Consider the following 19137-nt stretch of genomic DNA (forward strand, 5'->3'; position numbering starts at 1 on the left):
TTATTCCAAGTGTTCATAGATGATGAACTGTGTTAAGGATCATTTTAAAGTGAAGAACTCATCCCAGTCTTTATGCTACTGACTCACAGCTGAATAACTTCAGAACAACACTGCACATACATTGGTGACCTCACGAAAAGCAAGTTTACTGAAGCACTTTAAAAACACCTGTAAAAAGATATTCCTCATCCCTGAAAGAAGGGCTGTGTAAATGATTGCTATTAGTTCCATGCTCGTATTTTCAGATCTCTTAAATTTACAAGAAACATACACAACAGTGCCAGAAAAACTAGTCTACCAAGGAGATCTGAGAACCACTAACTTGGGAAGCCCTCATTCAGTGCTCTGCTGGTCTTCTGAACTTAGTGAAGAGAGCTGGATCCTGTTTTAGTCATAAAATTAATCTTATTAAAATCTAAGGTGGTCATGCATGTAGAACAACTTAATATTTAGTACTTTAGCAGCAGTGTGTGATAGCACAACACAATTTAAGCTGGTTGTATAAATACATCCCTGACATCTTACAAGTAGTATCATCAACAACATTAAGTTTAAAAAGGCACACCAAAATCACAGCAAGATACTGGCTATTTACACAAATCTACATAAAAATCAACAGTCACTCTTGTCATGGCTAGAAATTTCATCATTAGCAGTAACCCATAACTGGTTTTGGCACTGATGCATACATAAAGGAAAACATACAACCTAACATAGGGACCATGAAAGCATCTGCCTGCGAGCTGTAGGCAAATATTTTTTTAGATCTATTATACAAAAGAACACATACAAAAGCAATACAAGCAGCTGCTGTAACATACTTCAGGCCTCTGAACAAGCATCAGCTTATGAACTGCCTAACAGAACACCACTTCAACACAAATGGTTCCTTAAGTGTTTTTTTTTAATAACATATTGAATGCAAACATTGGAGCTAAGCTGTAAGAATGTCTAGGAAGCCTAACTTTTGTCTAGAAAACCTAGTTTTATGTATAGTTTTGCTTAGTATTGTTTTGTTCTACAGACTATTCATCTAAATAAAATGAAATCCAAATAAAACACAGTATGATCCTGGACTAGTTACTATCTTCTAAAAGGCATAATATCTTACTGAGACAAGATTAGACAGAATAACAAAATCAATATATATGCAATTTGAAACTGGGAATTTATAACAATGACAGATCTTCCTCTGCCTCTCTATGGAGATGGTTCTCAGCATTGCAGAAGTAACAATAGTGGTTTTCAGAAAAATGGACAAAACAATAGTGCAAGGCTGATTCTTGCCTTTAAGTCACATAAGCAGAATAGCAGCATGGAGTCCATGTAGCAGAAGATAAACTTGTTTGATTTGTTGAAAGATGATAATTTAGTGTGAACAACTAGACAGAAAAAATATGCAGCAACAGCCTTTTAATCGATCAGAATAAGTGAGGTTATGTGAAACAAGGGCAGGAGAGTAATTAGGCAAAACAATTAGAATAGACCCTTCTAACTAATTTTCTGGCTATATGATTCAGGAAATATTTGTATTCAGATCCTATTCACTTTTTTCAGAAACAAGCATTTTTCCATTTGTGACAATAACATGCTATTTGTCAATACATGTTCTTTAAAAAAAAAAAAAAAAAAAACAGAAATCAGTATACAGTAAGTACTTGACCTAGTCAGTCTAATTATTTAATTCTTGCACTGCTCATTTATTTCTAAACGAAACCACAAGAGCAGCTATGTGGGTATTTTCTTTAGCAAGGACTGGAAACTCACAAGTTTGTGACTCATTGTTCCGCAGCTGAAAACAGCTGTGCCACATACAACTGACTGAACTGATCCTCTGAACATGACTCACGGTTCTACCAAAATCTGTCGATTTTTGTCAATCTGCTACCAGCAAGAGGCCACCGCATCAGGACACAAACACCTCCATACAAATTCTTGGAAACTCTCCTACAGCCTCTCTGCTCAAGTCTTCCCACCTGCTTCAGGAGTCTCCTCAGGGCAGAAAGGGGCAGCAGTGGCACTGGAGGAGACACAAGCTATCCAGACGTCGGCTAAAGCCGGTTAGGTGTACACCCTGCCATCAATAAACACCACAACCTGAAGTTTGTACAAATCTGCTCTCTGTAATTCACAGTGATTTAAGGATGGCAGAGGGAGCAATAAATTGGTTCAAATGACATTTCCTTTTCAATATCAGTATGCCTTGCCACTCAAGGGTATTTCTGATTAATTTTTTTGACAGTTGCAGAGAACTAGCAAAAAGTAAATTGCCCCATTTTCGTATTTGTCAAAATAAGTCCAGTTACTGTCTGCTAAATGTGGTCATTTCTTGTATGCAATAGAGGACACTGAAGAACATGTATAGGAAATCCAAGGACCTCCTAACAGACAATATGGAAATCACTTCTTTTTGTCAATGACTACTGTTGTGAAAACTTAGAAGTTTTTATTTAAAAAAAAAAAAAAAAAAAAAAAAGCATACCCATTTCAAAGCCAGTTGAGGGGGAGAAAAAAACCGCCACACACAAATTGTTCAGCCATCATGTGTCCTTTCAGTGAAATCTGTAGCCACTCAAGATCTCTAGTTTATTTTCCACTTGGGACACTAATAATTGGTAAGTAAAGACTGAGAAATTATAAAGGTTGGAAAAGAATATTACTAAATTAGAGTAGAACAAATTTTAAAAGGAATTTCCCTAGTTAAAAATCATTCTCACAATTGTAAACAGTGAATAAAGTTAAAGGAAGCACAAAAGAGCAGGCTAGACTTTACAATGAGAACTTTCATGAGGAAAGCATGATAGAAAACTAAGCAAAAGCCACTTCCTCACAGCAGCATATTTCAGTTCTGAAAGGGTATCTGAGGCAAATTATTCACAAGTTATGAAAGATCCAATATCAAAGTAAAAAGAAATCACTGACCCAGATTAAGATCCAATACTAAAGTAAAAAAATCATTGACCTGGATTAAGATCCAATACTAAAGTAAAAAAATCACTGACCTGGATTAAGTTCTCATCAGTATCTCAGCATGAAACAAATACTGCAAAACTACTCTAGTACTTCAAATAACATGAAACCATAACATCAGCAAACATAAATGGATGAGCTTCACAATAATTATTCTTCAGATTCATGTTCTCCATTAAACTGAGAAACTGCATGAAAAAATTTTCATTTAGTTCCATGAGAACCTTTAAAAAAATAACTCACAAATGGTAATATTGAACTGCTTCAGCCTCAAGCAGAGAAATAATGTGAACAAACCACGACAAAAGGTGCAAATTTACAGAACAGTCACTGGCCACTGATGCCTTGACCTTCCTGAGCTTTTGCTGACAGCACATCCACTTCCATGGAATAACCAGCTGGGCATCACCCCCTTCTGTGCCTGCAACTTCTATGAATTATACCAGGGCTATGAAGACTATGTCCATCCACAGAGAGCAAGCAAGCAAAACTGCAGAAACCTGAAGAAACAAACTATTGGCTATCAAGGTAAGCCGTCAGGGACATCACTGTGTAGAGAACGCTTGTATCTCACAATACAGATACTCAGTGTAGTGGCTGTTTCACTGGGAGTGTTAATGGTCTTCTCACCTCCAGTCTAGGAAGCAGAAATAAAATTATCATGTCTATCAGCCTCTGATAAGGGAGTGGAATTCACTAGAAAAAAGATACAGAAACCACTGAGCCCGATGTCCAACATGAAGGAGAAGCAGGATGAACGTACTGGCTAGCAGGACTGGCTATTTCTGCCTTGTAAGCAACATTGAAAATCAATCTGAGAAGTAGTTAAAAATAAGCACCATTCCCATCATCCCCACCTGCTCCGTCAGGACACAACCACAGAATAATATTGCTTAAGCACTGGCATGGTGGCACAAACATCCAAAGGCTGGTGGCAAGGGCAGGAATCAAGTAACGCTGCCTTTGAAAAGAGCAAGTTTCCAGTCTGATTCACCCTGCAGGCTGCCAGCACTAGGTTTTATCCTTATCACTCCACCAGAGTGATCTGCTTTATCACCTGGAGCAAAGCATCAAAACAGTTTTGGGGACACCCTCACATATGTTGCAAACCTCTGACTGCAACAGGGAGGTGGCAGAAATTTTTGAAATAATGACTCATTTACTAGAAGTAGTCACTGAAAAGCAGTTTAAAACAGCCCAGCATGAGATTGCTGGTCAAGCACTGTCCAGTCCTTTGAATCCTATTTTCACTGGTCCTAAAAGCGTAACTTCCACCAGAGCCTTCATGCCCAACACATCCATGCAGCTTCCGGAGGAGACGTGCTCTTATCCATGTAGGAAACAGATTTCAGACAATCTGCAGAGGGATGAAGCCAACAGGAACAGTGAAGACAACAGGGCAGTGGAAACAGTTGAAAGGAAGAAAGAGCATCAGGAAAGAAGGGAAAGAGGAAACAGATGCACTGGCAGGAGAAGAAAATACAAGTGGGAGGGGAAGGCAAATGTAGAAGGCGAAATTAATACAGACCAGTTTGAGAGAGCACAAGTACAACCAAACTGCAGAACAGATGAGTCAAAATGAGTGAGAATTATAAACAAGGGGGGTAAAATTATAATAATAAAAAAAACCCCAGACCTGTCACAGCAGTACTTCTTATTAATCACAGAGCAGTCTGGGTTTCTGATAGGTGAGATCAAGACTCACCTAGGTGAGTCAAGGTAGAAAAATGTGAGAAACAGAGAAGATTGAAAAAAGCTTGTCACTACCAAACCTGTCAGGAAAATAAAATATTCTACAGAAACCCTAACATTTTAAATTCTGCTGCTCTTTCAAAACAAGATGAAAGGCATTTTAAGTTCATTAAACTTTAACATTACTTTATTGAAACACTGATTTTGAGGTCAAACTCTAATACTCTTCAGCACAAAACAGGAAAAGCTGAATACTACCCCATTTCTTTTCCAAATAGTTTTAAGAACATCTTCCAAGAATGGCATTCCTGCAAAACCTTTTGAGGGCTAATTTTCCTGCTGAACTGCTTCACCACAAATTTTAGATTAGACACAACATTAGATGAAATCACTCATTCCTCACTGGAATTAAAAGATCCATCACTTAGGAGTTATTTCCAAACCTAAACATTTAGCAAAATGCATTTTGGGCCACAAATTCGAACAAACGTTTTTAAGACTTAAAAAGCCATTCCATCACATGGAAATGGACACAAGTTCTGAGCCAGAAAGAACAAGTCCTTAATTAATATGAAAACTACCTTTAGAGGACCTACACAGAGAAACCCCACCAAGACAGCAATTTTGCCCCAAAAAAGAACATCTCAGGCTTTCTTTGCTGCCAAGCAGAGGTCACATGAACACATTACAATCACTGTAATACTACTGATGGAAGGATCCACTCCTCAGGCCTCTTCCTAGTGAGGTGTGCTAAGAGACAGTGTTACATAATACATTCCCCCTCTTGTTTGAGGACTTTATTAGTTCTTTTCTTATGTTTCTCTTATTGGTCATGGCAAATAACTTGTAATTTCTTTTTTTAAAATTATCTATTTCTTTTACTTCATAGGAGCTATTTTTAACACTAGAGAATAATTCACATTACATTAATATTGCTAGAGCTTGTGCTCTTGAAATAATGTGATGCACAATGGGGCTTCCAAGCAACAAAAACCTACATGCTCAGAAAAGAGAAAGCAGATAGTTTAAATTAAGCAGATTCCCCAGAGGTCTGCGAATCTGAGCAATTATAGCTGGGGAGACACACAAATTTGAAATATGCTCCAGTGTGCTGCTCAGGAGCTTCTCATGAAGTGCAGCTCACCCTGTACCCGGCATGGCTCAGCTATCCCTATATCCACACTCTCCCATCACCGTCTGCGTTAACAGGCAAATGTCCCAGGCAGCAAAGCCTTTCATCTCACCTAATCATTTTACCAGGGTCTTCAGCAGAAAGGAGAACTACAGGGCTATGATACTACTATAGAGGCATTCCAACAGGATTACAGGAGTCACTTCCATAAAGCTTCATAAAACCTGCAGCAGCACAATGTAAGTGTAGCTACCAGCACTTACTGAGGCACAGTACTTCTAAACAACAACATTGCTTGAAGGCATCACTGAGAACAATTGGGGAGTTAAACCTCAGCTTTTAAAAGAGGGCCATCTGTTCGGCATACTTGCAGTGAAACCAGCGGCCTCAGCACAATCCACAGAGAAGATGCATCACCATATTCAGTGCTGCCAACCACAAATGCAAACTGAATGAACACAGACTCTGAATAACTTTCTCATTACTACCTGTAGTGATTAACATCAAGACAGAGTGGTGGGGAAATGTGCACTGCCCTCTTTGTGATGGAGAAAAAGATCAGGACAGGCAGAACTCAAAACAAAATGGCTCAAGTTAACTCTTAAGACTCCCATTAAACCTCAGGATATTACACACCTGTTAAAGGCCACTTAAGATTTTAACATATTCTGCACTTTTAAAAATGCTCTAAGAATTCAGTCAAACCAAACATCACTAAGAGGATACATACACGTCCCAAACAAGCCCTCTGGGGTATGGCCCAAAAATTGTTACTTCACATCAAGCATCCAAAAAGCTAAGTGAGATACACACACACTCACAAAAGAAAGGGGAAAAAAAAGAGAGAAAAGGAAAGTGGGAAATCAAAGTTCAGCAGGAATTTTCAACAATATTTAAAAATAAGCACTTGACAATTCAGAAAAGTATACACAACCCGATACCCTGCATTGCTTTGTGCGCATACATGGAGGGTAAACCATTAAGAGAAAGTGAAACCTTAATATTTCCACACACAACTTCACACAATTTAGCAAAATTGGTACTACTGTGAAATGCAAAACTTGAGCCACAAGGTAGCACAAAGAGGCTTTCAAAACAGCTGCCTCAATGTAAGTTAGGTTTTAAAACCTTAGCAGAAATTCCTTTTCAACCAACCACACATCAACTGACCATAAGACCAAAGGCAGGAGCCTGCAAGGGCACTTAAGGGAGTCTCAGTCTTTCTGGTTTGAGAGTGAAAGATGCTTCAGGCAATACCAATAGTTTGAACATTCTTGCTGGTGTTTCCTACACTCTACTTATTTTCCAGATAAAAGAAATTCAAAGCTTGATCTAAATCCTATAGAGATAAGTAGGATTAATGAGTGTTCACTTCAAGTTACAATTCACATGGTAGCACTATGTCATCACCATACTTCCACCCAGAGACACCTAAAATCTGACAGGATATTAGTGCAGAGAAGGCGTGGTCCTCCATCTACCTTTAACCTTCTTTGTGCTGGAATCAGACATACTTATTCAGAGATCCTGAGCAATTCAGAGGAAAAAATACCATGGCCATCATGGCCTTTTATCAGCTGATATCAGGCATCACTGCCACATGAGGCAGTAGTTGATGGGAATTTGAAGTCAATCACTGGAACACATAAGTATAACTTAAATCTTGACTGCTAACATGCAAGCAGAACACAAGGAATTACACAATCTATGATGATGCTGTAATTTTTACGGTATCTTAGAGTGTGTGCAAGCAAAATAACACATTCCTTTCTTAATGCATCAAATTTCCTACACAACAGTGAAGTGCAACTGCTGTGACAATTAACATTTTTAAGGGCCAAGTTCTAATCACTCCATTTTAGTTGACTGTCAGGTTTCTTTCCATGTAGAAACAGTGTGAATGAAGGAACAAGCAATGGTACAAAATACCCTAAGTATAGATTATACAGCACATACCATTATATAACTCAGAAACAATTGGGTAAATTTGATGGTGCCAAGGATTAAAGGGCATATTGAAGGATTTTGAAAACACAGATCATCTTGTTCTGCTAAGCTTTACCAGTTAAAAACATGCTTTTAAAAATGCCTTGGTTTGTTGGGTGGTTTTGGTTGGAGTTTTTTTTTCAGAAAATATTTTATTATAGCAAATTTTTTTTTTTTTGCTTCTGCAAGGCAATCATACTATAGTCTCTATATGATTCAAATTAAGTTTCACAGATAGAATGAGCAAAAAAATAAATACTGACAGATTAACTGAATACTTATTGACCAATTATCAAATAAAAATCTGAATGAAAGTAAAGGTCAAAAATATTTTGGATTGTAATATAAGACAACTGAACCATACCTGTAGGTCTGCAAAAGGATTTTAAATAGTACATGAGTGGCTTTTGTACAAATTGCTGCAATACCTCTATAGTATGCAATTTGTGTCTAATGTTTCATGTTCTGAATAAACAAAGAAACAAATATCCTACTAATAGTCCTTCAGTGTTTCACGTTACCAAGGCATTCACTATTGACATTTAGTATAGGATGACAGAAAGGGTCATTGACCAATATTTTTCCAAAAGATACATTCTCACTTGACAGTGTGGTGAGCTGAAGCCAATAGCATTCATTGAGCTTTGACAGAATATCTTTCTCTTAAATACAAAAATTCAAAGCCTTACTATACAGATGTCAGTTCAGATTGCATTCTACACATCGTAAGTCTTAGCAAACAACTGGTATATCACAATGCCTCAAGTCTTAAACATGACTTGTCAAAGCAAAATAAGAGGAAAGAAAAGGTAGCTTCAGATTATGCCAAGTACATTAAAAAGTGCAGGGGAAGAAATTAATAGCCATTTAATAAACTGCACATCAGTTAGTATTTCTCAGTGAAATAGAACTTCTGAAATACTGAAATAATACAATGTAAGGTAGTACAAAACATTCCTATGAAGTATTATGGAATGAGATGGAAGTACTGCAATGCTGTTTCACAGCAACAGAAAGGAGAAGAAAAAATCAAAGGATTTTGATGGGGCATTTTGTTCAGTTTGGTCTTCAAAGAACTACAGGTACAATTTTAGTATTGGGGGAACAAGTTCAAAAACTGACACCTCTATATCAAGTAAAACTTAAAGAAGATAAAACTGTCAGTGATCTAATAAAACAATACATATTCCTCTGTACTCAGATGCCCACACAATGCAGTGCACAAGCCAGGACTTCCCTGCCTGCTCCAGGCAGTGACATACTCGGGTCTGGACAGAAGCTGCCCTCTCTCCCGGCATGTAGCAGCACAGAGAGGGGAGCACACCCCAGCGGCTTTCCTTTGCAGCCACAGGCACTTGTCCTATTCCCCTCTGGGTCAGCTGCTGGTCAGGGAGCCAACACGACTTCAGCAGAAGGGTCTCCTCTATTTCACCAATATCAAACTGTTCTCTGGAAGTCCTTCCCGCCCGTGGCTCTCAGCAGCCTGCTAGCTGCTGCTCCCAGTTAACCCTCCTCCCCAACACCCACACCAGTGAAACCCAGGCTCAGCTATGCCAGGGCCCTCCTGGCGCGGCCAAGATGGATGCACCACCACACTCCCTGCAGGGTCTGCCTCTCACCCCTGCCAGCTGCCTTGCCTCTCTCTCCCCTTGCAGCCCTTTCTCTCCTTACTCTCTATTTCTTTACAACTATGATTTCATCAACTCTTTTGACCTTCAAAGGAGAGTGGAAAGGGATGCATGTGAGAAATCCAAGATCCTCTATCTCTCCAGTGCACAAACTGTACTGATGTTTTCTGCTAACCCAGCCTGATGTGCAGTGCTGCAGCCTGACAAATAACCTCCTGCAACTCACAGCCGTAAGGCAGCACGTTATAACAGACTGGCATGCTAGCAATGATAAAGCCACTATCCATTATCATTAAAGAATAACACAGCATATCCAAGATTGAGTTTCTGTACTTATCTTGCAATAAATACCAAAATTCTTAAGTGTCTTGCTTACTGATACTCTTTTAAAACCGGCTTCCCAACTTCTTCTGACCATTCTCTCTAATTAATTTTGTTTCCCTCGATTATTTCCTCCTACTTCTTTTATATATATATATATATCTATATATATATATCTATATATATCTCCTTTAACCCATTTGATTTGTTTCTTTTCATAAGCAGTCCTTCAACTTGCCACTGTCACAGGTCTCCCACCTTTGTCAGACAAGGCTTAGAAAAAAACTTGGCTTTTCCCACATGACACAGCAGCATGCCATACACAGACATTAATTTATATTATCCACTGCTGGCACATGCTACAGCCTCTGTGAGAAACCAGCACAAATATTTTTTCTGTAAATGCATTACATAGCTGCCAGCACACCAAAATTCTGTGCAGAAGGGAACATTTGAGACACCTCTTGGCAAGATACATAAGCTGCATTTAATAACTGTATAATAAACATAACGTGTAAAGCAAGCTTTACCCTAGACTACAACTGCAGTTTTTCCTTCCCCCTGCAATGAAAAAGAATCCATGTGAGTCAATTAAAATCATTACATCAGTTTTCAAGAGCTATTTTCTTTATCTTCTTAAGGTAGGAAGAATTACCTAGAAAAACCAGGTCACTACTTTTTCATCAGTCTTTTCTTAGAACAAAACAGAGGTCATATTAAGGTTTTGCTTTGAACAAATATTTGTTCAAAACATTTTATCAAGTCCAACACATATAAGATATGCATATGTACACACAACATACACACAGATAAATACGCTTTTTCTGGATAATATATCTTATGGCCAATATAGTTTTCATTTAAATGAATCATGGAAATAAAGTTAAATGTGGTAAAGATGCTAAGTGGACCAAAGTACCAGCAAGTAAGCAAAGAGACTGAAAACATTTGAAAACTGAATTCTTTTAAATGCATGTGAATATACAGTAAGATTCAAAGAATTCAAGAAGAATAGGGGGCAGTTAAAGACATCTCTTGTTTCTACACCGACAAAAGCTGAACCAGTTTCTACACTCTTGTTCAAGCACAAGAAGTTTTACAGTTTCAGAAAAACTGTATTAATCTAAATGTATCTTTGTGGTACTTCCTAGCACCTAACATAACAAGAAAACACAGCATATCCAGCTGTGAGGAGCTTACAGAGGGGGATGCACACTCAGGATAGGAAATCAGGGTTGTCACCTGGGGGGAATGGGGAAGCCTCACACCAAAGGCAGGATCAGAGGAAACAGAGAGGTATGTCTCACTCAGCACAAACACATCCTGAGACTACCTGCTACCACTGTAACCAAGAAAAATAAACTCCTGTATAAAATGCTCTGTCACCACACCAAAATATTACATGGATGACAAAGATAACCAACTTCCTTTGGACAACATGGTCACACCAAAAAAACTCCCTAAAATTAGAAAATACTTGAACTTTTAATACTAAGTGAGGAGTATTTTGTTTATTTTTATTAGAATAATAGGAAATAGTTATTTTTAATATTTAATCTGTGTCAACATCCCCTTTAGGTAAACTCCCATGCCAGTATTGCATTAAGTGCTGTTTTCCTGTTTAGCAATGTCTCACAAGTTAACTAAATGCCTTGCAAAAACCATTTCAAAACTAGTTTGCACAGTACTAAAGATAAAAGATAAGCATTAAACAGATGACATCTTCTGCAAATCCATCATAATCCATTGGTTTAGGTTTTACATTTCTGGTGAGAAATTACTTAAGTTCTTGTCTGATTATGATTAAACATTAAGATTAGTACTTTCTGTTATGGATCACTTCTATTTTTATTACTTTTACCAGCCTACATTAGCCAAGAGGCAGCATGTGTGGTGAGTGAACAGCTCTGAAGACACAGACACTGAGCTTCAGTGCTCCATGCTCTCACTGTCACCAGAGACTGATGCTCCACTTCAGGGGAAACCCTGCAACACACCAGCACACCAGTCACACCTCCCTTATTCATTTAGCGCATTCCCTCTTCTAGCTCCATTCCCAGCAGCTATAGTGTTTAAGTGTTTGGTGCCTGCAATAAGACCACTTTCAAAACACTAACTGAATCAGACAGGCTCCCCTACAGTTAAAGGCCAAAAGGTATTACTTGATCCACCTCTTACATTTCCTTTTCTGATGGCACACACACAGGTTGAACTAACTCAAGTTGTTAGCTCGTGGGAGTTCAAACAACAAAGTAAGTTTAAGCATTGACACAAGAGCTCTTAATAGAGCTGACATTTTTCTGTTCTGTTAAGAGTGGAAAAAAAAAAACCCTGGACATGCATGTCCCTGAACCTGAATTTCCAATCTCGTACAAAGCCCATGTGTAATTTTTCACAGGGAACCTCACACCAAGACACACCAGCTTCTCAGACAGGAGCCAGGCAGCACTGAGTTGGCAATCCGGAAGAGGAAGGCTCAGTGCTGCTTAGCCTTTATATATGCGAGGTTTATACTTTTAACATCTGAGGTTCACTGTCTGTAAAGTGTAACTGACTGAATCAGCTTCTGCTCTTCATAGGACAACTTCCACTAACCAAATATACGTATGTTCATAAGCATACAGTAATGCAGATGAAAACAGACAGCATTCAAAAACGTTCAAACCCCAATGTTATGCATATGACTACCACGGCCTAAAGCCACTGAGACATTTCTCTTGCACAGGCATTATCTCCAAAAAGGTAAAGGGGCAGAGTCCACAGATCTCAAACGCATAAAACAGTCCACCCTTGAAAACAGATGTGACAAGGTGCATGGCTGGTGATGGAACAAAGGCATGTGGTTCCCTGTGCTAGCCAGCCCATAAAAGAGAACACACCCCCATTGCCATTTGGTCAAGCACATTTGTGTTGCAATGCTGAGCATCATCAATCTCAGTTTCTACTCCTGCCCCAGCAAATCAACAGTGCTCCTGTTTGAATCAGGCTCCACCAAAAAGCAGCATCTGGCACTGCAGCATCAGTCACAATCCCTCTGCACTTTTCATATAGCTTATGAGGGGTTACCAAGGACTACTGAGCAGAGCTGATGAGCATCACTGATGTGTGATCTGTCACATTTATTCTGAAAAAATAAATATGTAACAAAATGAGAAAGACTTGACACGCCAGAGGACTGACACCTACTCCCAGGTCTGCCAGAGGCACTGCCTCTCACTTTCCTGTTCTTTGGAGCTGGTGCATTTGTAACCAGCCTCCAAGACATGAAAACTTGGTTCATAGAGAAAGGCCTGAAACATCAACTGCAGTAAGAGACACAGCCAAAATCAAACAGTCTGACTTCAATGAGGCCCATTCATGAAGCTTTCATCCACCCTTCTCAGTCGCTGTATTGATCAAAACTTGTGCAGTAAGAATCCCCTGACCCATTCTAAGACTTAGTGGAAGAAAACAACGTCAGATCAAGGAATACAGGAGCTGCAGCTCAGTTTTAGAAGATGAGGGATAAGTGCCATATGAAGTTCAAACAGGTCAGCTAGTCAGTACAGACACAGCAGCATTTTCAGACAGACTCTGCAGTCAGTGGCCAAGATTTTCGTCCTAATGCCAACTCTGCTCTGCCTCCAGTGCCTGTAACTCATTACCCCACAAGGAACAGGTGAGCTAGCTTGTGTTTCTACAAGACCCCAAGATCCTATGTACAGCAACTTTATGATGCAAATCTACTGTGATGCAGTATTAGTTTACTGACAAGTACTATTCTGACAAACTCACAACTTAGGGCCCAACTCCAAGCAGATCTCACCAACTGAATAATCTTCACACCACTGAGACTTCTCCGTAAGTTATTACTATGAGCTCTTTACAGTCTCAGCCACAAACTACAAGCAACTGGCAGAATTTCAATTTCAACAATTTTTGAAATTTTCACTTGAGTGATCATTTCCAGCAGAAAGGGTGTCCTCTAAAGACTTTTCAAAAACCCCACAGAACCTCACTAAGATCACTGAATCTTGAACTCACAGAACACAAAGGTAACATTCCCAGTAAATTTAACACTATGTGGAGTTACCCATTATAGATTTTGATCCAGCAACAGTTCCTTTTGTTTAAAAAGTAAAATTAGTGTAGGGCAGAGAAATGCATCACTGGAGAGTGCAGTCTGCAGCATTGTAGACTTCAGGTACCTCAGGCATACAGCAAACAAGGAGACAACCGTTGTAAATAATCCAAGATCTCCAATTATAATCCATAGTTTAAACATACTTAAATAAGTATTAATCTTGATTCCCAAACCTGCTCTAACAAAGAAGACAACAAAGCATTTTGATACTTAGTTTTAGTAGACAGAGGGAGACTACCACGGTTTTAATTCATCAAAAATAAAATCAAGTAATAGTGGTCCAGATAATCAACATTAATCTAGAATTCAAGATGATGCAATGAGTTAGCCATCTCAAAAATACTGTGTAATATCATGACAACACCTTTCTAGTTCATTAAAAAAAAAAAAAAATATATAAACCAAGGCTCTGGTTTAGCAAGAGCTGAAACTCACAAGTTGTAATGGTACAGAGAAAAAACTGAGCTGGATTTCTTCCACCCAGAGAAGCCCACCCTTTGTGCAGCTCCATCACTCACATGAAGTCTTGCCTCTGCATATACCATTCAAGCAGGCACTTGAGCTCTCAAGTACACTGAGATAGCCTTTATGCCATTCACATCTAGTGCAAGAGTCTCAGAGCTTTGAGTCTGACTAGCTGAACTACATTTTCCCTTTCTGCACTCTGAGCTTCCAGAAAATGCTGCCTTGGTAGTAAGACACAGCTGCTAAAAGAAAAAATTAATAAGAAATAAAATAACTGGGTTTATAAGCAAACATCGACAAAGACATGGACAAAGTAGCATAATTCACTACTACTGCTTTTTTGCCAGCATCCTAAATGTGAGTAAAAATAGCAATATTATTATAAATCAAAAAGAGAACCATAACATTGAAATGTTACAGTACGTCTGTTTCTCAATGTTTTAAAACACATGACAGGCTCAGAAGTTAGTTTCCTTCCAGACAACATCTGCTTGGCTGCCACCACCTCTGCCGAGGCATAGGTGTGCATGAAGCAGTGACAGGAAGTCATGTATATATAGTCTCTTCTTGAATTATTAATATAATCTTATCTCGATATCTGAAACCAACTTTATGAGTCACAGTAACAAAGCATTAGTCCAAACTAAAAACCGCGTTTAAAACAGGGCTGAATTAGGAATTACACTTGGGTATTAAATAATTATTCCAAATATCAACTTAAAAAGACAAAAATGAAAGGGTCTGAAAAAAATTTTTAAAAAATAGTACTACACAAGCAACCAGCTACCAAGAATACGATTTCTCATTACTAATCAGTCTTCTCCATTCAACTCCGTAAGTCACAAAAAACTGGGAAGAGCAGCTCACTGGCGCTACCAGGGCTTCATCCGCCGCTTCCCACAGCCCCTGCTCTGCCTTCCCCGCTCCTCGGCCACATCGGCCCGGCGCCCACCCTCCCCACCACGTCCCTAGGTGTAGCCAGAAAAACTAGAAGCAAGAGGTCGTTTGATTTGTAGCCTGCTCACATTAAATAGTAACGCACACAGATGTTCAATTGTTGACCCTGGGACTACTGCGAGAACTTCTTCCCACGGCCACCCCGCGACGGGCCCGGGGAACTCTCACCCGAACCGCCTCCCGTTGCGGAGGTTTCGGGAGCCGCCAGCCCAGCGCTGAAGCTGAGCCCTGTCCCAGCACCCAGGACGGGACGCGCCGAGCCCGGGCTGGACGGCCGCACCGCGCAGGGAAGGTGCCGGCAGGGACTGCCCCAGGTCCAACTGACGCTCACCGCCCTGCGGGCGCGGAGGCTCCGGGCTGGAGAGAGGCAGCGGCAGCACCCCGCGGGTCCCGCTCCGCGCCGCCACAAGTCGCAAGGCAAAGCACGCGGAGACCCCGCGCGCGGCGCGAAGGGCGCGGACACGGGCAGCGGACAGGGGCTGGGGAGAGCGGCCTCACCTGGGACATCTGAGGGCGCAGGTTGATCTCCTTGAGGTTGATGGAGTGGCTGCGGAGGTTGTTGAGCAGCTGGCAGAGCAGGACGCCGTCGCGCAGCGTCTGCGCCAGGTCGAAGACCTGGGCCGTGTCCCAGGTCACCCGGTGGTTGGGCGGCAGCACCTTGCAGCTGATCAGCCACTGCCCGCACTGCTTCCAGGGCTCCATCCCCGCCACCACGCCGCGATGCTGCGGCCGCGGCGGCCCCTGCTGCGCCCTCCCGCCACCGCCGGTACCCCGGCCGGCCCGTCCCGCCCCGCCCCGCGTCCGTGCCCGCCCCGGGAGGCGGGTCCGGCGGCTCCCACCGCCCCTCGCCGCGCCCCGCGCCCGCCCAGCCCGGCGCGCCCGCACCTGCCCGTTCCGCGGCGGCCTCGCTGGAGGCGGGAGCGTGCGCCCCTGGCAGCCGTCGCCGGGCAGCTCCCAAGGCCGATCCGTGAAGGTTCTTGTCTCGTCTGCTCGCCCGATGATGGCGTAAACACAGCACCTGCGGCACACAAGGCGCAGCTCTGAGACGCAGGTGTAGATAGCAGCTCAATTGCATTTTCTGCCTTACTGTCAGTCCTTTGTCCTTTCACTAAGCAAACAGCTGAGTGCTCAGAAAAGCTTCAAGCAGAATACTCTGAGCGACTTCTAGAAACGACAGAGAACACATCATGGCATAGTGTTGTTTTCCCATCTGTTTTCTCCTAAAGTACTTTGCAATTACTTGAATTTTATTTGCATTTTAAATAATGTTTAAAAATACGTAATGACTTCCAGCAAGCATTCAGACAACTTAAAAAAAAAATACAAGTGATTTTAAGTTACTAAGTGTGACAGACTCCAAAACCAGACAACACAAACACCAGAGTTCACGATATCCTTCAAAACTCAAAAGCTATTATTTCTTTTTGATTTTTGAAGCAGTACTGGAAACTTAATTTCTACCAAAAAAAAACCCCAACTCTTAAAAGGATACAAAAACATGGGGGTTTTTTAACCAGTGAACCCTTTATGAGTACTATTAACATTTATGTGAGGGGAAAAAAAAAAAAACAAACAGTCCAGGGTGAAAAAGCCTTCCAAGAACAAAACACTAACACAGTTATTCAAGATAGTCCACTGTTGCTGGTTTCCACACCTCCTCAGTTAAAAGCCTGACACTTACTGCTGTCTGAGCTCAGAATAATCCCACAAATCCTTTTAATAGTTTCTAAAAGAATTAATACAGACATTATGGGAATTTATTTCAGAAGTTGTAGCCTAGCAAGTGATTTGCATGTTTCAGTAAGGTCAATATGCTGATTCACTTTTTTTTCTTTCTTTAAACAGGCAGTATATCTGTTATTCCAGGCATTTTCCTGAGCAGCCACTGGCTGCCAAACATGCCACAGGACAGCTCACCATTTTGCATTGCTTGCGCCCAAAAAGCCAAAGGCAATCATGACCCAAAATCCAGCTCCATGATCTGTAACACCTGTGCCACTGCCCAGCAGGTGATGGGATGAGACAGGTGTGACTTGTTACCTCATTAGAAGGCACAAGTGTTGCTCAAGGTCATCTGGGAACAGCATTTGTTTCCACTCTTAAAGATGCCCAAAGTTGCATACATTATCTGGGCTGGCAAACCAAAGAGGCTCCCAGGTCTGCTCAGTGCAGAGGAAGCTCAGATAGCCTGGCCTGACATGTCAGAGCACAAATACATTTTAACTGAATGCAAACTCCAGTTAGGAGCAAGCAGCTTTGCATGAATCAAAAGAGGGATCCTCATTGCAAAGGACTGGTGACAGTGCAGCTGACCTTTAATTCTTTAAAATCATTTTACATGGGAGAGTGTGACATTAGGTTGAGTTGCTTCAGTAGTGCCTCCTTCCCAGCAGGTCCTTCCTGCTCCAATCCTACCTGGGTGGTCGCAGCCATGCAGCTCCCATTTCTCAGGAAATGTGAATTCTCTGTTTAACAAGCTCAGCCCAAACACTGGGTAACAGGTACCTCTGCCTCCTCAGACCAACATTTGATTGTTTTATGCCTGAGCAGCTGGAGGAGAGGGCAGGTTGTAACACAAACATGCTATCACAGTATCAGACTGCCTGCAACCAGGCAGAATTAGAAAGAATTTCATTCCTAATTTAAATCAAAAGGGACTGAAACTAACAGTTTGTGCTGTGATCATTTGGATATCATCATCCATCGTAAAGAACATAGAGCAGTTTGATCAAGACTACAATAAACACTTTCTCATAGAAATATATTTTTATCTGTGACACGTATGAAAATAATTCAGTTGTGCCCACAAGCTATCCACTCTCAGGCTGACAACAACCATAACACTGAAGCAAATGCAGAAAGTAGAAAAGCAAAATAGATAAAAGAAACAGAAAACCATCTTCACTACATTATCCTCATCCCCACTTCAGCTACCTCCAGCCAGGATTGGTGGTACGGCACTATGAAAGCAACATAAACGGTTTGGATGCCTTTGCAGAGATACCAAAAATGAGCGCTGTTCTGATTCATAAATAGCAAGAAAAACACTTCAGGCTGGTTGCTCAAACTGATCCAATCTTTTTTACATGGTTAATACGAGCAGTCCAACATTCCTTAATCTAAAATTTACATCCAAACAATATATGCGCTTTAAAGGTGATGGGTGAAATTCTAAATATCTGAAAAACCTACACTGCAGTTTTAAATTGCTTCTAAGTCATAGGATGTTATAGTACAATATTAGAACCAAATTTCATTGAAAACACACTGGTTTCTCTACTGTATTTCATGTAATTAACTGAGCAACATTCTTCCAAGTGGAGAAGAATCCATATAACCATACAAATTCCAGAAAAATAGTTCTCTGCAAAGAGTTACATGCTTGAGAGAAGGGAAGGGGCAAATGGATTCAAAGGCAAAATTCATGGTCAGCACAGTCTTGCTAGAGCAGAAGGCAGAAATATTTGCACAATCACTTTCCTCCTCTCTTACGAGCACTCTTAACAACCTTTTTCAGCCTCCTACGTTGTCCTCAGTCATTCATTGGAAGGAGTTCAACTTTTCTTCCAATCCTAAAATTCGTTTCTCTTCAAAAGCTACTTCTATATGGGTTGGTTTTTTTTTTTTTTTTTTTTGGGGGGGGGGGGTGCTATTAATAGAAAAAAAATAAAAAGAGAGAAAAAAGAAAAAAAAAATCCATACCTCAAATATGAAGTACTTTAAATGAACCAATTGCTGAAGATATACTGGAAGTTTGTCCTATTTCCATCCTGTTCTTCTCCCTGTACTCCATAGATCTATCTGGATTGAAAGAGGGGCCAACTTATAGTCACCTCAGTCCATCTCCCCGGGTTTCACCAGGG

At 40.7% G+C, this 19137-nt stretch overlaps 1 protein-coding gene across 3 annotated transcripts in view; it reads right to left on the reverse strand.

Moving 5' to 3' along the window:
* The window catches only part of VAV3 (vav guanine nucleotide exchange factor 3), a 151602-nt gene extending 135559 nt beyond the window's left edge, over positions 1 to 16043 (reverse strand). For all 3 annotated transcript variants that reach the window (XM_039555928.1, XM_039555929.1, XM_039555927.1), the window contains exon 1: positions 15773 to 16043. In XM_039555928.1, coding sequence (XP_039411862.1) covers positions 15773 to 15976 — 204 coding nt within the window. In that variant the 5' untranslated portion in view covers positions 15977 to 16043. The remainder of the gene's footprint in view (positions 1 to 15772) is intronic.
* Between the last annotated feature and the right edge of the window lie 3094 nt (positions 16044 to 19137).

The sequence above is a fragment of the Corvus cornix genome, chromosome 8 (genome assembly GCF_000738735.6).
Source record: "Corvus cornix cornix isolate S_Up_H32 chromosome 8, ASM73873v5, whole genome shotgun sequence".
In the NCBI taxonomy this organism is placed as follows: domain Eukaryota; kingdom Metazoa; phylum Chordata; class Aves; order Passeriformes; family Corvidae; genus Corvus; species Corvus cornix.